Raw genomic sequence first — 20,027 nt, 5'->3', positions numbered from 1 at the left:
GTGTCGTGTTTGATACTTTTCGACACTCTCAGACACTCTGACATTCCCTGACACTTCAACACGCGATGTAGAAACTAAAAAAAAAAGTTCAAAGGTTGCGTTGCATTGCATTTTTAGTTTTAACTATTAGATTCGTTGGATTATTATTACTATTTTATTGAATTTAACATAAGTATTTGTGATATCTTACGTTTCTTTGCAAAATTAATGAATATTATAAGTTTAATTTTTTTTTGTTAAATTATTGAATATTAAATATAATATACACAACATAAATTAGAAATATTATTAAATATCAAAACGTGTCATAACGTGTCAAAATTTAACATTTTTTAAAATTAACATGTCAGAATATCGTGTCTTATGTCAATATCGGTGCTACATAGCTTTGAACAAACACGATGTATTTTGAAATCATATTAATCATTATTATAACAAATTTTTCTCTCAATATTTGTCACGGGAAAAAACAATACTATCTTAATAATATTAATTTTCTGCGTGCTAACGTATAGTCATTTATTATTATTTTTTTCGAAGCTGGACAGTCAACAACCACGGGTTGTTTATATCTCTCTGCCTCGAAACCAATCAAAGCAAATATTATTTTTTATGAAAATAATTGTTTCATGTGATAATCATAACATACAACAGAGACAAAATAATAAAATTCATTATTTTATTTTATTTTTAAAAGTAGTAGACCCATTTATTTTATTTATGTTACATCACGCAACATGAAATAAATAAATTTATTTTTTATTACCTATAATATTACTATAATCTTTTTAAAGATCAATTGAATGCTCTCGTGATGTCACGCGTCATTTAATTAAGGGAAAATTTTACTATTGTCCTGTGATTTATTCCATAATCAAATATATTTCTATGATATTTTTTATCACATATATTCTTATATTTTGCAAAAAAGTGCATTTTTTATTACATACACTCCTTAGTTTTTTACTTTTTATAAATCATAGAACTATACGTGATAAAATTTTTTTACAAAGAGACAGGTGATTTAGAAGCAAAATCAGAACTTTTACCTTTAATTAAATAAGGGAAAAATGTGTATCATTTTAAAGATGTAAAGTTGTGTCATTTTAAAAAATATAAAGAAATAGATAAAAGAAGAGAGAGTTGACAAAAAAAATAAAAATGTGAGTCTCACATCTTTATTAAAGTAAAAGTGAAAAAATATAAGTTATCATATTTAGGATATAAACACATTTCCCATTAAATAAAGACAATGCAAAGTTGCAAACTTCAACGTTAACCACAATAGCTATTTATAATCATGATTCAAAGTTATTCGCTCCTGAAAACTCACCTAGCTTTTTCAAACGTTTCAACTTCGAATCTTTTTTGTTTGTGTTTTTTTTTTTTTTTTTTTTTTTAAACAAGATGGAAGCAACAAAATCAAGAACACTAGAGGTGACGGTTTTATCAGCGGAGGATCTCCGCGTTAACGGAAAGCTGCCGACGAAGAACGTGTACGTGGTGGTTCGCGCGGAGTCCATAACGAGCCACACGACGGCGATGAAGGCTGATTGCGGCGGCGGATTCCATTCATGGAACGAGAAGTTCTTGGTGAACTTGGCCACGCATGCAAGGTCAATAACGTTCGAGGTGAAGTGCAAAACTCAAATGGGAGTAATCAAAGACGTTGGTGTGGCGAGAATTGCGCTTTCGGATTTCCTAGGTGGTTTCGTGCCTGATAATTGCTTACAGTTCTTGAGTTATAGGTTGAGGGACTTTGATGGCCTGAGAAATGGGATCATCAATTTCTCTGTCAGGGTGGTGGCGCCGCCCGCACCCGAGAAGATTATCTGTGGTTCTTGTGGGTTGAAGACCGGTGTCAATGATTCTTCCAATGGAGTTGTTACTGGCATTCCCATTGGGTGGAACAACCGTACCAACAATGTTTGAATCTGTTTACAGCTTGCTTTATTGTTTTTTTTTTTTTTTTGGGTGGTCGTTTGGGAAATAGCCAGCTTTATTTTTATTTTTATTTTTATTTTTATTTTCGATTTGGTGCTAATCCGGAGTGCGGGGAGCAGTGATGGCTAAAGGTTCAGCCTCTCCCCAAGAATGCATTCAGCAGGAATCGAACACATATTCAACCCCACTAACTCAGCGCCAAATTACCAACTGAGCTGCACCCGTTGGGCTGTATTATTCAGTTGTATATTAATAATATCGTCCAGACTGTCAGATATATTCTTCCACTTAAAATGTATTTTTTGGATAATAGCACTTATATAGACACGATGTCACACGAGATTTTGATATATTAATTCTAAAAAAAATTAAATTTTGACATGTTAAAACTCGTTTTAATATTGAATAATATTTTTAGGCTAAAATATAAGTTATCCCTTGAACTTTGATCTTGTTTTAAATTATCTATTTATACTTTTAATTGTTTTAATTAACCCCATGTACTTTATAATTGTTTTAAGTTAACGTTTCTTTTAAAAAATTTATAAACTCCGTTAAATCTCCTCTTATATGTTACGTCCAAATTTCAAAAAAAATTCTCTCTTTTCTTTTAAGTTCTATCATCTTTTGTTACAATTTTCTTTGTAAAGACTGCTTTGCCTGCACATGTTTCCTCTAAAAACATGTTCAGGAAACAGATATCTTGGCCTACTCTATTTACCAGAAAGAGGATGCTGCGGCAAAAGAGGAAGAATTAAAAACTTTTGAAAGTGCTAGTGAACTATCTCTAACGACATTTACATCGCTTCTGATTGAATTTGTGGCAAGGCTTCAAAACCTAGTGGATTCATTTGAAGAATTAGGTGAAAAAGCAAACTTATGGATCCTCTCGAGCAACAAGCACCAGTAACATCTGGTGGGTTCTGCACCAGATTGTTTACCTTCTTGAAATTCAAGGATTGCAATAGAAGGCAATAAATTTTTAGTCACTACACCCACTTAAATAACAGTACATGGACTCACCTTATAAGTGTAATTATACTCATTTTCTTAACAACTTATTTATTTCTAATGTCACCTAAGTCGATGTGTTATAATTTAAATGGGTATAGTATGAAATACGACTAAAAATTTATCCCTTGGGAAGCTGCTAACTTCATCTTCCTCCTTTGTTTATGGGTTGAAAGCAATGTTATTAAAACTGGATCGACTCGGTCGGGTTGACCCGGGAAACGGTAAACCGGTTATATAACCGGTCCGGATGAAGTAACGGACCGGCCATGCATCAGAACCGGTGTGACCCAGTCCGATCCGACCAGTTTTCATGAAGACTGGTGACCCGGCCCAGTCCCAAAAAATAAAAAAATTCAAATTATTTATTTTTTACAAAAAAAAAATCATAATGAACATATTTGAATATTTTTTTACTTATTGACTTACATAAGTTATGTTCCTACAACATTCATATCATCTCAATTATGCACTATATAGAAAATTTTGATTTGATTTATAGTTAGATGTCGTTTTTAAACCTAAAGCCCTGTATCATGATCGTTATATTTTTGTTTGATCCTTTATTAGATAATAATATGTGATTTATTATTTTTTATATTAAAATATTTGAAATTTTTATTTTTTTTTAGATATTTGAGTATGTTTATATTTTTTTAATATAAATTATAAAATTATATATAATTACCGGGTCAAGCGATTGAACCATGACTTACTGGTTGAACCAGTGACCCAGTACCTCGAACGGGTCAATGACCGGGCCGATTTTAATAACATTGGTTGAAAGGGCTGATTGACCGTTCAAGGGTCATTTCAGTCTTTCTATAATCTAAATAATGTAACACTTTTTAGTCATTTCCATAAAGATCCTAAGAAAATTGTAATAAGAGATGTCAGAACGTAAAAGAGAAGAGAGAAGAAATTTATGAGATTTGGGGCTTAGGGCATGTGAGGAGGTTTAACAGAGTTTGTAAAATTTTTAACAAAATTAATGATTTGAAATAATTATAACGGATAGGGGATTAATTGAAACAATAAAAAGTACAAGGGAATAATTTGAAACATGGTCAAAGTTCAAGGAGGTAACTTATATTTTAGCCATATTTTTAATTTATGTTGTGTATATTATATTTAATATTCAATAATTTAACAAAAAAAAGCTAAACTTATAATAACTCATTAATTTTACAAAGAAACATAAGATATCACAAATATTTATATTAAATTTCGTAAAATGGTAATAGTAATTCAACGAATCTAATAGTTAGAACTAAAAATGCAATGCAACGCAACTTTTGAACTTTTTTTGAGTTTCTACAATGCGTGTTTAAGTGTCGGGGAGTGTCGGAGAGTGTCGGGAAGTGTCGGACATGACACGTCGGGGTTTTTGAAGTGTCAATGCTTCATAGTCAGCAAATATTATGAGGGTTATATTAATCCCTTAAAAAAATCGACTTGTGGTTTTTCTAAAATTCAAAATAGATCCAATTAATTGAAATTACGGTCTCTCTAAAATTCAAAGAAGATTCATGTTATACCTTAGTTCCTCAAATACTAACATGGGTCTATTTTAAATTTCAGAAAAATCACGAGCCAATATTTTTTTCTTCTAATGAATTAAATTGGTCCTGTGATATTTGTTGAGTACTCAAAAAATATTTTACTCATAATTTTTTTTAATTTTAAAAATAATAATAGTAAAATTATTATTATTTCATATATCTACCGGTTCATTAATTATTGGGGAAAATGTGTATCATTTTGAAGGATATAAAGTTGTGTCATTTTAAGTGAGAGAAAGAGATAAATCATGGGAGAGAGAATGGGTGAAAAAAGTTTAAAAAGTGTTGTCCCACCTCTTTGTAAGAGTGAAAGGATATAAGATGTGTCATTTAAAATGACACACCTTTTTCCCTTAATTTTTACAATTCAAATTCGAAATCTTTTTAGTAAGGGTGAGAACAAATTCCTTGAACCATCTTGGTTATTTTTTTATGTTATATATATATATATATATATATATATATATATGTATATATATATAAATTTTTTTTTCTTATGTTGCTAAAAAAAACTTTACAACAAAAAATATAATTATATACTACCCGTAGTACATAGTTATAATATTAAAACTCCTTAATTTTTTTTTCTCGGACATTGTCGGCTGATGTGGTGGAGAGAAAAATAATTTTACTCATATAACTATGTACTATCCATAATATATAGTTATAATGTGTTGTTGGAGATTTTTTTTCTTCAGCAATATGGAAAAAATGAAACTCATATATATATATATATATATATGGGAAAAATATTTATGCAGTTAATACAGATAAGTTATCTGCATTTATTTCCAAAACGACGTCGTTTTGGTATTGAAATATTAAAAAATTATAAATATAAAGATTATTATAACCCTGAAATAAATTAAAATTATAAAAACACCATGATTTTCGCCCCAAACCAACGTCGTATTAGACTTTCTGCAGATAATTTATAACTGCAGAAAAAGTGAACCTATATATATATATATATATATATATATATATATATATTGTAGCTAGCATTTGTAGCTGAAAACACAATATTGACACATTAATGGTTTTAATTGAAATTGAGAAATACTAAAGAGCATTAATTGTTTTTTTTGTAAATACTTTAGTTTTGGACTTTTGGTGTTAAAATTAATATGATTATTCTACCAAATGATGGTAGTTCACTTGCTACAAAAGAGCAGAGTAGATGTAGTGAGAGCATGTATTCGATCATTTCTCATTTTATTTTTAAAAAAATTTAAAATTTTAATCTTAGATCCTACCCGGAACAAAATTGTCTTTCATGTAAAATATTTGTGATTTATAAAAAAAATGATTATTCTTTTTAATTTACTTCGACAAACCAGAGTGAAACCCAAGATAGCAGTGCCAGTGGAATGGAATAGTGCTGTGGGCAGTGACGGTAATCGGATAATGTTGTAAAAAAAAGGCGGCAAATCGGATAACGTTGTAAAAAAAAAAGGCGGATAATGTTTTATATATATACGGAATCTAAATAGTTTATAAACCCTTACAATTATATTTTAATCTTGTCAATCAACGGTTGTCATTTATTGTGAATTAATAATTAATTAATAAATTTAATTTGTGAAAATCATAACCGTTTATTGACAGAAAATCAACAGTTAAGATACGGTTATAAGAAGTTGTAACCGAAAATAAGTTGTAAATATAACATTTCATATATACATAAGGCATGATATTCTTACACCAGTATAAGAGTTAAAAATCTTACACTCAATCTTGATCATTAATCCACTTGTATCCAATGGCTCACATTACTAAAAAAATTGAGCCTTAGATATAAGTGGACAAGATTAAAAGTGTAACTTACACTGGTTGTAAAATGATCCTGACCCTATATATATATATATATATATATATATATATATATATATATATATATATATAGGGAAAAACATTTCTCAAGTTGCTTGAGACAAAGTTATCTTCGGTCACTCCAAAACTACGTCGTTTTATTTATTTATTTCCTTATATTAATTGATTCACCTTTGAATGGTTATGATTCCATTTTTCTCTCTCTTCCTTTATCACCATTGATCCATCTTTGTACGGTTATGATTAGCCGGAGATAACATTATCTCAAGCAGCTTGAGAAATAATAAGCCCATATATATATATATATATATATATATATATATATATATATATATATATATATATATATATAAATGATTCTTATAAAAATGCTGTTATATATTGTAAATCTTAAAAAATCCCTGATATGTAAAGATTAAGATCATATATATTACTCCTTTTTTCAATGGAAAGATACTAATAAAATAATTAAATATTATAGAGTTTTATATTATAGGAGTTTAAATTTTGGATTGAATAGACGCTTTACATATAATGCCAAGAAGATTAGCTTAAATTAATCCTGAACATTTAATCAGGGCAATTTTTTTCAGTCGTTGCGTGATTAATGATTGGATTAAGATTGGGCTAACATAAAATTTAGACAAAAAAAAATTAGGCAAAATTGATATATCTAAACATTGTACATAGTTATGTTATTAAATTTTATAAGTAAAAGATTAAAAGTATAGAATTTTACGCTATATATTTCCAAGCAATATAAATAGGAAAATTATCATGTTAGGCATAAAGTATTATTAATTAATAAGTCAAGAATTTTTATAACTTTTTAATTCAAAAAATAATGTGTACGGAGCATCGCTTGTTTGAATTATAATCTCAACCCGACTTAAAAAATTAACTTATTCTATAATTATATCGAGTTTTATTGCATAATCTCAATCTCGTTCCAATTAGCTTTAAGTTTGGCTGATTTATTCAGTCATCATCTTGAATACCATTTGCACCTTACGTTAATCTTTTTGACTTATTTTTTTGGAGATATTCTAATCAGTACATTGTTTTGCGCACCCTAGTCTAATTTGAGCAGGTCCCGCTCTCTCAAATGACTTGCGCCTTGTCAATGGTCTACTTTGTCAATCTGTTGAATTTTTTTTTTTTAATTTTATATAGGGTCTTAGGGTTTTATTAGTGGCGAAACTAAAATTGTTTATAATAAGGGATGAAATAAAACATGAAAATTACAAATTATAATTGAGATTAATGGGAGAGCTACTAATGCTAGCAGGTCATTATTATTAAAAAATTATTTTTTAATAAATAAAAAATATTATCTTATGTATTTATAATAATAATAATAATAATAAATTTATTATTTTTAACGATAGAACGTTGACTTGCTTGTGAAATGTGAATGGTCTATCGTTGCCCCTCCGCTAAGTCTTCCCTTGAATTTTATAGGTTTCGATTCCGATTATTCTGGCCGTGCGCACTAGGCTAGACCAAAATTATTATGAGAATTATTTTCCTAACTCAGTTTAATATAAGTCACAGGTTAGCGACTCAACCTACGAACCCAAATCAAGTGTTTTCTTATACATTGTCTTGAGTTTTTAACCAATTTTAAATATAATTTTTGTTTCAGTCTCTCCGTTTTTAAATTTTATTAAACTATTAGAAAATTATTAACTATCGATGAAATTTAGAAACGGAATAAAATTCCATAGAAAACGGAATTTTCAACGAAAAATATTTTTATAAAAAATAGAAATAAATTTTTTTTGTCAAAAATAAAAATGAAATTAGAGACGAAAAACTTTTTAGTTGCTATCACTCACAGAATTTTTTGACGAAAATATTTTCCTATTTTTAAACAAAGGTTAAGCATCTAGTGGTAATTCGGATATACCCGTAGAGAAGTCTTGCATAAGATTAACGCTTTTCATACTGTGTTGGATATTGTAACACCAAAGCAGCTAAATTATGTGGTATGCTAAAATGTTGTTAACTTGCTTGGGAAGGAGGCTTAAGGAAGATAATTTAGAAAGTGATTTTGCTTGAGTTATCATTATGGTAACTTGGATAGATACGAGCATGGCTTTTAAACAATATACCATTCTTCTTTTGCATATTTAAAACCTTCCAGTCACCTCCCCTGGCATTAATTAGTTGGCTTTGTTTTTTTTCTTCTTATTTAATTAATTTCATTTATAATACTAGACATATTATAGTGAATTAGTGTGCTGAGATGGGACCAAATGACGGTAGCTCAGTTGTGGCATGCATGAGAGTTGAATGGATGGGGTGAGAATATGTGTTCGATGTTTTTCAATATCATTTTTTGGACGTATTTAAACCTTAATTCTGGACTCGCCCCACAATTTTCTCCGACTAGAACGTAAAGTACACAACAAGATATACACATAATATGGAAACCTGAAACCTCACATGCATGCAAAGAGACACGAAATTGAGAGGAATTCCTTGCAGAAAACGTCATTACATACAACGTATTGCAAGCCTGTTGAAGGAGTCCACCTCAACGACAAAAACTTTTGGTTGAATCTTCATGGACATTTAGCTCCACAAGAAAATTAAATTTCGAAGTAGTTTCCACGTCAGTCGCGTAAACTTAATAAAAAAAACACGGTCAAGGTCAACAAACTATTTACTCTTTTTATTTGTCTACAAACAGCGTTTTTTGTTTTTAAATTTTTTAGCAAACAACGTGTATGCTTCTGTTCCTTTCTTTCCTCGTATTTTCTCATCCAATCCCTTTACTTATACCCACAACCTCTTCCTACCTTTTCATCTCAAACAATCTTACCTTCACAAACACAAAATCATACACTCATCAACACACTTTCATATTTTACTTAGATTCCATACAATATATTACATAGTTGTGCATATAATCTCATAGATATGGAGAGAAAACCACATGCACACACCTTAGAGATCACCGTTATATCCGGAGAAAACATATGCGTCGATGATCAAAGTCCAATGGAAGAGAACGTGTACGTCGTCGTTAGGGCTGAGTCTCTTAACTCTTGCACCACCAAAATGGTGAAGGGAGATAAGGGTTTGCTTGCATGGAACGAGAAATTCTTGTTAGACATTCCCATGCATGCAAGGTCAGTGACGTTTGAGGTGCAATGCAAGAAGTACAAGGGATCTCGTCCTATTGGGGTAGCAAGGATTGCACTTTCGGATTTTCTTGGTGGCAGTGTCTCGGAAAATTGCCTTCAGATGTTGAGTTACAATTTGAGGAATTGGGATGGAAAACGAAATGGGGTTATTCATTTCTCGGTGAGAGAGGTAACACCAGAGGATCGTTCATGTTCAGAAACAAAATCGGTAATGGGAATAACTACGGTGAGTCATAATGGATTTGAGCCTCATGAGGTTATGGGGTTTCAGGTGGACCATAAGAATTCAAGTCATGTTGTCATTGGCATTCCAGTTTGGTGGAGTTACCCTAGCAATATTTGAGTTATTTATTTTTTATTTTTTTCTTGATAGAGATAAAGTTATGACTTTTTCTTTTAATTTACTTTTTTTTTTTTGGTTTTGTAATCAAATTAAAAGAAGAATGTTTGCTTCATATAACAATTACAAAAGATGGGAATAATAACTTCCAAAAAAAGAAAGATGGAAATAATAAATATGGCTTTTAAAATTAATTATCTTTTTTTTTTATCCAATCAAGTATCTTTTATTGTCAACAGCATCTGTATAAGATGTAGAGGCAGCATGTTTGTTTAGGGATTATTCATCTTTAAATAGGTTTGCATTTGTACAATAATTGTTATTACATATATTAATATAAAGAAATTGAGGTAGAAAACTGTGCTTAGTTGTCAGTTACTTAATTATGGTGATCCAAAAGCAATGAACTGAACCAATGGGCGTAACTTAATTTAGTTTGCATTGCAGGTGGGGAGAGAATAGGGATCCATTCCCACTAAATATATCTTTGGAAAAGAGCGACTAAGTCCGACTTTAGATTAATTCTATAACCGATTTTAAGGATTGAAGTTTATAAGAATACTTGGGGTCCAAAACTCCAAATAGCTTCAAATAATTAATTAGGGTCAATATATAAAAAAAAAAAACAATGAACTTGCAATTGAAGGAACTTAATCTTGAAGATTAAAATCCTACTGAAAAGTAACTATTAGACTTAGTGGTTGATAATTATAGTGATAATTAACTATGACCCTAGTTAGACTTTTTCTATTCATCATTACTTAACCAGTTACTTGAATAATTTACTGGAGTACCATTAAAAAAAAGTAAATTGAATTTTAATTCGTAAAGGCATCTTAATTGTTGTTACAGAGTTATAGATGAAAAGGCAATGAGCTTGTAGTAAATATTTGGGGATTAGATTGGATTGATTTTAAGAAGAAAAAAATGTAATCGATTCAATCCATTTAGTTCTTTAATACAAAACCAATCGGTTTGGTTTATATATTTCAAAAACTGATCCAATCCAACCTATTAAAATTGGGAGTGGATCTTTTGAAGAAGAAAATTTCACATGACCCGATCTAGTGAAAATTTTGTGTATATTTCACTATTCACATGCATTAAATAGGTGAACTCCAATTATTATTAATGAAGAAAGAAATAGATAAAAAAAATTTCACATGATCTTCTAATATAAATTTTTTTTTAACATGAGAGCTCTATTTCTATTAAAACTAGCCTGGCTTGGATTTAACCAATTGAATTGATTTTTAGACAAACATTTTTAAAATCCTAAACTTTTTGATCTAAGGGGCTGTTTGGTAAAGGGATAAATTTTAGATTCTTAAGAAACTCATATTGAATGAAAATCCTAGTTACCCACATTTGGTACAAAGGTTCTTAAAAATTTTCTAGAAAAATGAGATTCCTGAAAATTAAAATTGTAAATAAGAGTCTCATAAAATAATACCACCAGGTGGGTGGTATTCTTGGATTCCCACCTGGTAGGAAAATTTTACATAATTTATAAGAAATAAATAACCTTGCTTTAATATTTTTATAACTAAAATATCCTCTCTTATTAAAGTCGTAGTCGTGATACTCTGTTAAACAAAATTATAAGTTCCTATCTTCCCTTTCATGATGCTTTTACTAGGTTCCTTTCTATTTCACGCCGCTTCGCTCCTTTTACCCTTTTGTGGCATATTAGATTTTTAAAAAAAAATTCTCAAATGTTAATTTTATAAAATCAGTACATATTCTCAGGAATAATTGACAATCAACAAAACATAGAATCAGAAAACTTGAACCATCGTTTTTAGTAATATTTTGGCCTTTTAAAAACATTCCTTAAAAATTTACTTTTTTAACATATTTCTCGAAACCGTAATTCACAGGAACAAATTTTTTTTTTCCTTCTACTAAATGTCACCTAAAAGTAGCTTAACACATCTAACTAAAAAAAAATAAACTATGCACCTAAGCAAAATATATGAAACTTGATTGGGCGTGACATATAGAATGAGAGAAGTGTATAATAATAGCTTTTTTTGTTGTTGTAAAAACCCAAAAATAATTTTTTTTACATAATATTAATCAATTATCAAAACTAAAAATCGATTTAATAAACTCGAGGAGCGGGCATATAATAATGAACTGTGCTCCAAGAATAGGGTGTGTATTCGATGTAGACGCTTTTTGGGATAGAGATGATACCCTTACACCCTAAACCTCGATTGAGGAATTAGTTTCATCCCCTCCGGTGACAACTTTCTGATGCACTCGCTATATCATTGAGGAATAAATTTTAGGTATTACTGTTGCACTCAGATTCAGTGCATTTCACTAATGAGAGTATTACACATCAGAGGAGAAAAAAAAAAATTTGACAAAAAAAAGAAAATTTTGACTGACATGTAATATTTTTATTGATGGGATGCATTGAATCTTTGATGCAACAGTAGCACCAAAGATTTATTCACCAATGAAGAGCTAGCTCTAATGGCTATACTCCAAGGATGAGGTGGCTGAAGGAAGTTGAATGGAAATACTTCCATGTTAAAACTAAAAAAAAAAAATCAATTTAATTTAATCTCGGTTTATTTTTATTATTTTTTAAAAAAGCTAAATCTATTGAGATTTAATTTATTTCAATTTTCAATTCCATTTTGAGTTTGGATTGGATTCGTACGCCCCAGGATTGTAGCTTAATTGACACTAGTTCAAGTTATAATGATATTTTTTATATCTAAAATAAATTCCGTTGTTACACAGATTTTTTAAAGTAGTGCAACAGGTTTTATCGAATATTCAATTAGTCTGGTTCGAATAATATCGGACTCATATTGGAGTGTTTCTTTCAAAATTATTTTTTCACTTGAACTTAAGATCTCTAATTAAAAATAACAAATTTTTTTGTCACTTATATATCCATAATTGTTATTTAAACCCCGAACTATTGTTGAAGGCAAGGCAACAATATTTTTTTTTATACGGTGCGTGTGACTTTTTTAGTTTAAGTTAGGAGTGAAAACACTTCGTTTTATAACTAATCAATTTCTTATAAGGCAAACTAAAATGGAAGATGTATGTGATAATTACTCAAAACTTTCAGAGAAAGTTTTAGGTGGAAGTCATCAACTTAACTTGGAATTCAAAAACAAAGAAAATACAAAGTTGCGTATTTATTATGGGTTCATGTTTTCTTATATTGCATGAAAACATGAGAGAACAAAAGTAGAAACAAATTAAATGTGAGTCCCATATTTTATATTATAAAAAACAAAATTAATTGACACGAAAAATGTATTACTGTAAGAAAATTTTTTGTTCACCTATTACATGAGAGTACGATTTCCCATTTATTATTTACAGCTAGCAAGTAGCCAAAAACCGTAGTCATTGAGTAGTCATTGACCTAACCACAGGTCCACAGGTCAATTATAGAATTTGTTGTAGTACAAGTTGTAACTTACCTTCTCTCACCCTTCCAATATGTCGTTTATTTGTATTTAAAAAGTATTTTTAAGTAAAAAATGTCTGATATTTATAATAATAAGATAAGTACATATCGAATGATAGTAGCTGTTGACAAAAAACCAAACTGAAAACATGTCATTAATTTTTTTTTAACTTCTTAAAGACATATAATTATATAAAATCAGTTCTGAGTCTATGTTTAATAATTTAAGTTTTTGGATTAAATTAGTATTTTTTATTGTATTAAAGTCTACGACTAAGTGGTTATAAATTTGATTCTCTCATTGATCTTCAATATCTCTTATTCTATTAATAAATAATTAATATTATGAAATTTGTTAGCATATGTAGAAAGAGCCTATGCATTATCATTATTCATTATCCATCCCTCATGTAAGAAGACATATTACAAAGACATAATATAAAATTATTGATAGATTTTCACGTAATAATTTAAACTTTTGGAGGCCACTAAAATAACATCAACATACACTAAGACAGCAACAAAAGAATTATTTGAATTCTTGGTGAATAAGGAATGATCAGTTTGAGAGTGAGAAAACCCAAGAGATAAAAGAGTGGAAGAAAACTTAGCAAACCATTGACGAGAAGCTTGTTTCAGACAATATAGTGACTTACGAAGCTTGCATACAGCATTGGATGGGAGAGACTCCACCTGTGTAGGATAACCGGGTGGGAGAGACATGTAAACTTCTTCATCAAGCTCTTCATGTAAGAAGGCATTATTGACATCTAGTTGAATGAGATGCCAATTGTTTATAGCTGTAAGAGCAAGGAGAAGCCGAACTGTTGTGATTTTTGCAACATGAGAATAAGTCTCCATGTAATCCAAACCTTCTAGTTGAGTAAATCCTTTAGCAACCAAGCGAGCTTTATAACGCTCAAGAGACCCATCAGAATTGTACTTGACCCGATACACCCATTTGCAACCAACATGATGTTTTCCTTCAGGCAGAGAAACTATGGACCATGTCTGATTTGTTTTGAGAACAGTGATTTCTGCATTCATAGCATCACACCATTCGGGTAACTGGGAGGCTTCAGAATAGGATGAGGGTTCAAAATGAGAAGATATATTATTAATGAGGGTAAGGTGTGAAGGTTTGATTTTGGAATATGATAAATGGGCTGAGATACGATGTATGGTAGAGGTTGAACAAACAAGGTCTGAAAGATGTGGTGGAGGTCTTTTGGTGCGTGAAGGCCTAGTGGTGAGATGATCAGAGGCTTCAGTGGTAACATTGGGAGAAACAGATTCTGACTTATGAGGTAATGAAGTCAGAGGGGTAGAGAAATGAGTAGAAGAAACAAAAGGAAATATATACTCATGAAATATAACATCTCTGGAAATAACTATCCGATTGTTGGATAAGTCAAGAAGCTTGTAAGCTTTAAATCCAGGAGGATAGCCTAGGAAGACAGCAGATGAAGAACGGGGAGAGAATTTGTGTTTGTCACGAGAAAGTGTGGAATAGAAGCATAAACAACCAAAATTATGAAGATGAGTATAAGAGGGATGTTTGTGGGAAAGAAGTTCAAAAGGAGTTTTGTGATGAAGAAGAGGAGAAGGAACACGGTTAATGAGATAAACCGCAGTGACAACACAATCAGTTCAGTATGCTAGGGGAATATGGGATTGAAAATGCAGGGCACAGGAAACATTGAGAATGTGTTGATGTTTGCGCTCAACAACTGAGTTTTGTTGAGGCCTTTCAACACAGGAGTGAAAAATTTGAATGCCTTTAGAAGAATAAAAATCAGTGAGGTTAAATTCAGGGGCATTGTCACACCGAATAGATTTAATAGGAGAGGAATACTGAGTAAGGATCAAATTATAAAAAGATGGAAAAAATGTGGAAAAATCAGATTTATTTTTAAGAAAATTTACCCATGTAAAATGTGTGGCATCATCCACGATGGTCAAAGAATATTTATCACCATAAACAGAAATGGGTTTAAATGGTCCCCAGATATCACAATGTATCAAGCTAAAAGAATTTGCGGACATATGAGGATTTAAAATAAAAGGTAATTTTTTTTGTTTAGACAAAGAACATTTTTTTTTTAGGAAAAATAAAAAGAATAAAAGTGTATATTCTAATAAATACCAAATTATTAGATAGTCCTAGATCATAGAAAATATTTCCATAATCTAGCTTAAAAATAGTATTACATCTTTGTTTCGTAGTTGCAAATATCAATTTTGTTTTGATGCCTTACTTGCTTTGGTTAACTAGCGGTTAAAATTAACACCAAAAAAAAAAAAAAAAAAAAAACAAACAGATTAAGCGAAATCTTAGTTGCAGGAAAAATAAATGCAAAACAACATAGAGATATTCATATAAAAGTCGTACATAACAAGCACCAGTGGTCTAGTGGTAGAATAGTACCCTGCCACGGTACAGACCCGGGTTCGATTCCCGGCTGGTGCATAAATTGGAGCAATGACGAAAATCGTGAGTGATGGTGGTCCGTCACATATCATCCATTCGATGAAAACAGTTAAATCTGAGCTCTATTTTTTTTTTTCTACTAAGCATTGCAATTGCTGCGTGCGTTACTGTCTCGCATTTGGAAGTTATAAATTCAATCAATGACATGTCAAATGAGTGAATAAGGGTGGAGAGTGTTTTATTTTTTCCCTAAAAAAACAAAAAAAGAATAAGAGTTAATCTATGATAAATTTTTTGTAAGTAGGTCTTTTTCATAGCAGGCAGGGGAGACGATAATAAGGGTGGAGTTAGAGAGAGAAAGAGTAAAAGAGTTTTATTTATCTTTTAAGTTTGAACAGGGTGGAGTTAGAGAGAGAGAAAGAAATAAAGAGTAAAAGAGTTTTATTTATCTTTTAAATTTGAACTGTTAGATTAAATTATAATTCAACGATGTTGAGAATAGTAAGTAAAGATAGACAAAATGAGAATAGACAGAATAATCTATTCCTATTTCGAGAGTAGCCTTATATGAGGATTGACCTATTTGCATTATGCAAAATCTGCTTCTTCGTCAAATACTCCTTTAAGTTCAAAGCATTGAAATTATTACGTTATTGTTTCACCTCTAAAAGTTATGAATCTTATCAAAGACACTATTTGGAGAAGGAACAGTGTCACATAAGTGAGAAATATAAAGATGTCACGTTTGAGGTGCATTTTGCAATTAATCAATATAACTAGCTGAATATATATGTATACGAAAATATCAATCAAATGAGACGGCATCTTCTTACATCAAAGAAGGTTGACACTTTTTTATATTCCCCTTTTATCTGATGGAATTTTAAATAAACCTTACAAATAGGAAGTGATTTACAATTTTATTGAAATTACAAAATATTGATTTTAGAAACAAAAAAACTTTATATATATATATATGAAAAATACTGCTCTCATTCTACATTAGATAGTTATCTCATTTTCTCTCACTTCGAAAATCACACCCTTCTTTTTTATTTCTTATTTTTGCTTTTTAATGATGGGCCCCACTTAAACTCTCTCTATAACATGAGAGAACTACTCTCATCTAACATAAGCTTAATATTTCCCTATATATATAGGGGTGTTCATCAACCGATCCAAACCAATTCAAACCGCGAAAACCGAACCGAAGAACCGATAACCGAATAAACCGAAAACCGAAAAACCGAAAATCGAAAAAAAATCGCAAATTTTAATTGGATTGGATCGGTTTTCGGATGGGTTGATGAAAACCGATCCAATATATTAATTCTCCTCTACCTACTTGGTCCTTTCCCAACCATAGCCCAAAAATTTCTAAATCCAAGACCATTAACTCATCAATTAAACCAAAAAAAACTTAGTCACGTCTCATCAACTATAGTATTGTTTACTGATAATTTTGTATTTCAAAAAAAAAAATTACAAAGCAAATATATACAAAAGATGTTATTTGCACAATAATCATGAAACTAATTTTAGAATATTCAAAAAACCGAAAACCGATCCAATTCAAACCGAAAAAATTGGATTGGATCGAATCGGATTTGAAAAAAAATCTAAATCGATTGGATGATTACATGATCAAACCGAAAGGATTGGATCAGATGAGTTTTACTTCCAAAACCGATTCAATCCAGATCGCGAACACCCCTAATATATATATGGGGTTTTATAAAAGTTATGTTGTAAAAAAAGTGATTGTGTAATGTTATAAAGATTCGTTTTGCGTACCGTAATTTTTTGTTTTTGTTTCAAAAAGTGTGGGTCCCACAAAATGTTGTGTGAGTAGGAAACTTTTTTGTGTCATATTAAATGATGAATGCAAACCCCATATATATATATATACATATCAAGCTGCTTAAGATAATCTTATCTCTGACTAGTAAATCATAACCATACAAAGATTGATCAAGGGTGATAAAGGAAAAGAGAGAAAAAGAGAATCGTAACCATCCAAAGGTGAATCAATTAATATAAGAAAATAAATAAATAAAATGACGTAGTTTTGGGGTAGCCGAAGATAATCTTATCTCAAGTTGCTTGAGAAATGTTTTTCCCTATATATATGGGCTTATCATTTCTCAAGCTGCTTGAGATAATCTTATCTCCTGCTAGTAACTCATAACCGTACAAAGATGGATCAATGGTGATAAAGGAAGAGAGAGAAACAGGAAATCATAACCATTCAAAGGTGGACCAATTAATATAAGGAAATAAATAAATAAAACGACGTAGTTTTGGGGTAGTCGGAGATAAACTTATCTCAAGCTGCTTGAGAAATATTTTTCCCTATAAATATATATATATATATATATATATATATATATATATATATAGTAAAATTATTTCCCCAACCTCTCGACGTCCAACAATGATATATGTATAGTTATGATTCTTCATATTTAATGTTGTCACCTATATATATGATAAATAATTAACTGCTAGATATCAAACGGCTGAAAAAATGTAAACTCACACACACAGAGAGACACACACACATATATATAAAACATTTTTACTATCAAAATCATATAATACTTGGTTGAATGTTTTCCGTAGAAGATTTGTGACTATCACAAAATCTATTGGCATTATAAAATTTTGAAATTTTTTTAATAAAACTTCTTAAGGTTATAACTTTTGAATCCAGTGTCCGAATCATGTGTTTTTTTTTTATTTCACATAATTTTTCAAGAGCCATGCATTTAAATAGTTTTGTAAAAAAAATTTTGAACATATACTCGAGTATATGCCTATATACTAGAGTACATGCTCAAAAATTGCAAATACTCAAATATCTAGATCATATATCCAGATATATGTTAATTATGAGACTTTATATACTTGAATATATTAGTCAAATAAAAACAAATTAATATATAATTTTAGAACGGGATCAAAGTAATGATTTTTAAATGAAAAAATAGCACAATGGTAATATAGTCCAAGAAAACAAGTCCTACCTGACAAGTCGCCAAAATTGAACTTCCACACGATTCTAAGCATCTGACATTAAACTACAACTCACCGTCAATATTTATACTATTCCTCGTGTTCCACGCAAAAAATAATCATATATTCATAAACAATATTTTATTTTAACAATATATACATAATTTAAAAATTTTCATGTTACATAAAATAAAATTATCTAATACATAAAATATGTGCATGAATAATTTTGTATAGGAAATTATATTAAGGAAAAATAAATAAAATTTATTAAGAAAAAATAAATAAATAAATTTTATCCACCTTTTTATATGCAAGGAAGCACGGACACTCCAACAAACAGGGAGTGTGGTGTTCGACACGCTCCGACACGTTCCGACACGATGTTCAACACGCGGTTAACATTCCCGACACGTTGACCATTTCGACACGCGAATTTGACTGTGTCTGACATGCTCCGATACTGTCAAAAGGTATTTTCGTAAAAAAATTATTTTTAAAAAAAAATTGAAATATATTAATAAAGCTTCCATCTGATCATACCAATTTTTTTTTTTGCTTTTTTCCCCTTAAGTAGATAAGAGATAATCTCAGCATCATTGTTGTCAATTCCTATTACGCTCTTGTTGTATCTCTTTCTCTCTGATCTCTCTCTAATTTGATTTGATCTCTCTATCTGATATTATCTCTCTCTCTCTCTTCCCAGTTCCGGATTTTTTTTTTATTAAAGCTTTCACCTTTATAATATGTTTATGGGTATTATTAATTTAGTTTCATTTTTTATTAAATTATTGAATATTAAATGAAATATACGCTATATAAATTAAAAATATAATTTAATATTAAAACGTGTCTCAACGTGTCAAAATCCATATTTTTTTAGGATTGATGGGACAGAGTATCGTGTCGTGTCGTATTGTGTCGTGTCGCGTGTCATATCGATGCTACATAGTTTATATGTGCATAAAATAATTTTGTATGGGAAATTATATTCCCAAAAAAAGCATATGGTAGCCTAACAAAATAATGCCGCTCATTTATACAAATAAATAAAAAATAATAATGCCGCTCAACACAAAACGAATAAAAAACAGAGGAAAGATTGTGTATCATTATTTTAAAGGATATAAAGTTGTGTTGTTTTAAGTGAGAAAAAAAGATAATTCATAGGAGAGCGATAGAGAGGAAAATTTTTTAAAGGTGTGAGTCTCACCTCTTTATAAAAATAAAAGTACAAAAATGTATTATTTAAAATAACACATCTTTTTCCCAAAATCAAATCCTATTTTCTAAA

The 20,027-nt window shown here is 30.0% G+C and overlaps 1 protein-coding gene, 1 non-coding gene and 1 pseudogene across 2 annotated transcripts; all 3 read left to right on the top strand.

Annotated features, from left to right (window-relative positions):
* The first annotated feature begins 1,407 nt into the window (after nt 1–1,407).
* On the top strand, nt 1,408–2,854 carry LOC133286732 (BON1-associated protein 2-like). The gene is made up of 2 exons (XM_061484183.1): nt 1,408–1,926; nt 2,636–2,854. Exons 1-2 carry the CDS (start codon nt 1,408–1,410, stop codon nt 2,852–2,854), a joined length of 738 nt encoding a protein of 245 aa, XP_061340167.1.
* Nucleotides 2,855–9,275: 6,421 nt separating this feature from the next.
* On the top strand, nt 9,276–9,984 carry LOC133286731 (BON1-associated protein 2-like; annotated as a pseudogene).
* Nucleotides 9,985–15,686: 5,702 nt separating this feature from the next.
* Nucleotides 15,687–15,757, top strand: TRNAG-GCC (transfer RNA glycine (anticodon GCC)). Its single transcript has one exon. It is a non-coding gene; the product is annotated as a tRNA-Gly (tRNA).
* The last annotated feature ends 4,270 nt before the right edge of the window (nt 15,758–20,027 follow it).

Source organism: Gastrolobium bilobum, unplaced genomic scaffold (assembly GCF_033153095.1).
Source record: "Gastrolobium bilobum isolate Gb01-03AN ecotype WA unplaced genomic scaffold, APGP_CSIRO_Gbil_v1 utg16848, whole genome shotgun sequence".
Taxonomy (NCBI): Eukaryota; Viridiplantae; Streptophyta; class Magnoliopsida; order Fabales; family Fabaceae; genus Gastrolobium; species Gastrolobium bilobum.
The sequence above is the reverse complement of the archived record's forward strand: the minus strand, read 5'-3'. Positions and strand labels throughout refer to the sequence as shown.

What these genes read in the sequence shown, in the direction of transcription:
- LOC133286732 (XM_061484183.1), top strand. Translation starts at nt 1,408, where the DNA reads ATGGAAGCAACAAAATCAAGAACACTAGAGGTGACGGTTTTATCAGCG. An exon ending in GGAACAACCGTACCAACAAT is followed by an intron (nt 1,927 to 2,635) that starts GTTTGAATCTGT and finishes AAACATGTTCAG; the next exon opens with GAAACAGATATCTTGGCCTA.